Source organism: Chelonoidis abingdonii, chromosome 11 (genome assembly GCF_003597395.2).
Source record: "Chelonoidis abingdonii isolate Lonesome George chromosome 11, CheloAbing_2.0, whole genome shotgun sequence".
Taxonomy (NCBI): Eukaryota; Metazoa; Chordata; order Testudines; family Testudinidae; genus Chelonoidis; species Chelonoidis abingdonii.
Window position 1 is genome coordinate 6657636 of NC_133779.1, and position 2441 is coordinate 6660076.

The 2441-nt window shown below is 65.3% G+C and overlaps 1 protein-coding gene across 2 annotated transcripts in view; it reads left to right on the top strand.

Moving 5' to 3' along the window:
- The first annotated feature begins 794 nt into the window (after positions 1-794).
- The window catches only part of KLC3 (kinesin light chain 3), a 4107-nt gene continuing 2460 nt past the window's right edge, over positions 795-2441 (top strand). For both annotated transcript variants that reach the window (XM_075071449.1, XM_032797944.2), the window contains exons 1-4: positions 795-1015; positions 1348-1435; positions 2005-2106; positions 2190-2363. In XM_075071449.1, the coding sequence (XP_074927550.1) occupies positions 813-1015; positions 1348-1435; positions 2005-2106; positions 2190-2363 (567 nt within the window). In that variant the 5' untranslated portion in view covers positions 795-812. The remainder of the gene's footprint in view (positions 1016-1347; positions 1436-2004; positions 2107-2189; positions 2364-2441) is intronic.

The window sequence follows — 2441 nt, forward strand, 5'->3', positions numbered from 1 at the left end:
CCCCGCGGGAGCCCCTGCCCCCGGAGCCCAGCCTAGCCTGAGACTGGAGCATCCACCCAGCTCCTGGTTTCAGAATGGGAGACATGTTAGTCTGTATCAGCAAAAAGAACAGTAATACTTGTGGCACCTTAGAGACTAACAAATTTATTTGGGCATAAGCTTTCGTGGGCTAAAACCACTTCGTCGGATCCATGGAGTGAAAAATACAGAAAAGCTTGTGCCTAAATACATTTTAGTCTCCAAGGTGCCACAAGACTCCTAGTTGTTTCAGCCAGCTCCAGTTGCTGAGTCCAGGACCCTGGGGCAGTGAGCCAGGGATGAGAGGAGGGCTGGAGGGAGGAGGCGGCCCGGGGGCAAGAGGAGTGTGGGGATAGGTGTGTGGGAGGGGAAGGGGACCCGGGGTGAGAGGAGAAGGAAGGAGGGTCAGTGAGGGTGGGAGAAGTGGGGTCGGTGCAGGGGTGTAGGAGGGGAAGGGGGCCTGGGGTGAGAGAAGCATCGGGATGGTGGGGAGAGATGGGTCAGTGGAGGGGGAGAAGGTGGCCCTGCGGGGAGAGGAGGGAGCCCTGAGGCGTGGAGGCTTCTGCTGACTCAGCCCCATCAGTTGGGGAGCTGGGTGAGGGGCACCCTGCTGGGGGGTCTTTGCCCCGGCTCCCCCAGCTGTGCTAGGCCCTGGGGATGAGGGGGTGCTGACCCTGGCTCCATCCTGGTGGGTCAGCCCTGAACTGGGCGCAGGGCGGCTGCCGGGTCCTGGGGCTCACGAGCGCCTCCCTTCACTGCTGCTCTCCGCAGGGAACCAGTCGACCAGCACAGCCATGGCAGCAGCACAGCAGGGTGGCTACGAGATCCCGGCGCGGCTGCGAACGCTGCACAACCTGGTGATCCAATACGCCTCACAGGGGCGCTACGAGGTGGCCGTGCCACTCTGCAAGCAGGCACTGGAGGACCTGGAGAAGAGCTCTGGGCACAGCCACCCTGACGTGGCCACCATGCTCAACATCCTGGCGCTAGTGTACAGGTGAGGGCCGCAGCCAGCGGGGCAGGGCCAGCCCTCCCGTCTCCTCCCCCATGGGCTCCTGGCTGATGCACAGTGCAGCCCCCCAGGGCTCAGACACACACCCAGCCGGGCATGTGGCAGAGCTGCCTCCAGCACTGAAGGACACTGGCAGCGCCATGTTCAGAGAGAGGCTGGCAGAGGTCTTGGGGCTTGTCCCGTGTGGCTAGCGGCACGTGGCCCGGGCGGGGAGGGGTCCCAGGCGTGGCTGGTATCTGGGCAGGGACCGGGGATCCAGGTGAAACGAGGGTGGGCCAAGCTCCTGGGTGACACCGCTGCTTTCTGCCCTGCTGCAGGGACCAAAACAAGTACAAGGAGGCCACAGACCTGCTGAACGATGCCCTGGACATCCGGGAGCAGGCCCTGGGCGTGGAGCACCCGGCGGTGAGTGCCGGGGAGGAGGGGGGCTCCCTGGATCAGATATCCTGGGACAGTGGGTCCCCCAAAGGCAGCTGGAAAAGGGGAGGGGCCTCCCCCATCCCAGTGACTCTTGGGTCCAGCAGGGTTTCCAGGCACGAGCCCTGAATCCTTCTCAGGAGAGATGGGTCCATCGCCAGCCACTGCCCACAGAGTGCAGCGGGAGAGCCCCTCGTCAGCCTGCTCTGCTCCCCCGAGCGCCACTGCTGGGAGAGGTGGAACTGGAGTCACCTGGAACTTCCTCCATCAGCACCCCTGCCCCCCCCCCAGCGCCCCCTGCTGGGAGAGGTGGAACTGGAGTAACTGGGAGCTCCTCACACAGCCAGTGCCCTGCCCCCCCCCCAGCGCCCCCTGCTGGGAGAGGTGGAGCTGGAGTTGCCTGGAGCTTCCCCCATCAGCCAGCACCCCTGCCCCCTCCCCACAGCGCCCCCTGCTGGGAGCGGAAGGGTGTCTGTGGCGGGGGTGCTCCCTGCGGGAAGGAGACGCGTGTCCATGCTGATGCATCTGGGCCCTAATGCTGCCCCCTCCCTTGGCAGGTGGCCGCCACCCTGAACAACCTGGCTGTGCTGTATGGCAAGCGGGGCAAGTACAAGGAAGCGGAGCCGCTGTGCAAGCGGGCGCTGGAGATCCGCGAGAAGGTACGGCTGCTCTGGCGGGCGCTGCCAGCCACAACCCCTTGGCCTGGCCCCATCCCTGACGCTCTCCCTCCCCTCCCGGGCAGGTCCTGGGCCCCACGCACCCCGACGTGGCCAAGCAGCTCAACAATCTGGCGCTGCTGTGCCAGAACCAGGGCAAGTTTGAGGAAGTGGAGCGGTACTACGAGCGGGCGCTGCACATCTACCAGAGCCAGCTGGGCCCCCACGACCCCAATGTGGCCAAGACCAAGAACAACCTGGTGACGGGGGGGATCTATGGGCGGGGGAGGAAGGGCCCATGACTGCCCCTGGGCGAAGGGTCTCGGAGGGCGGGGGGG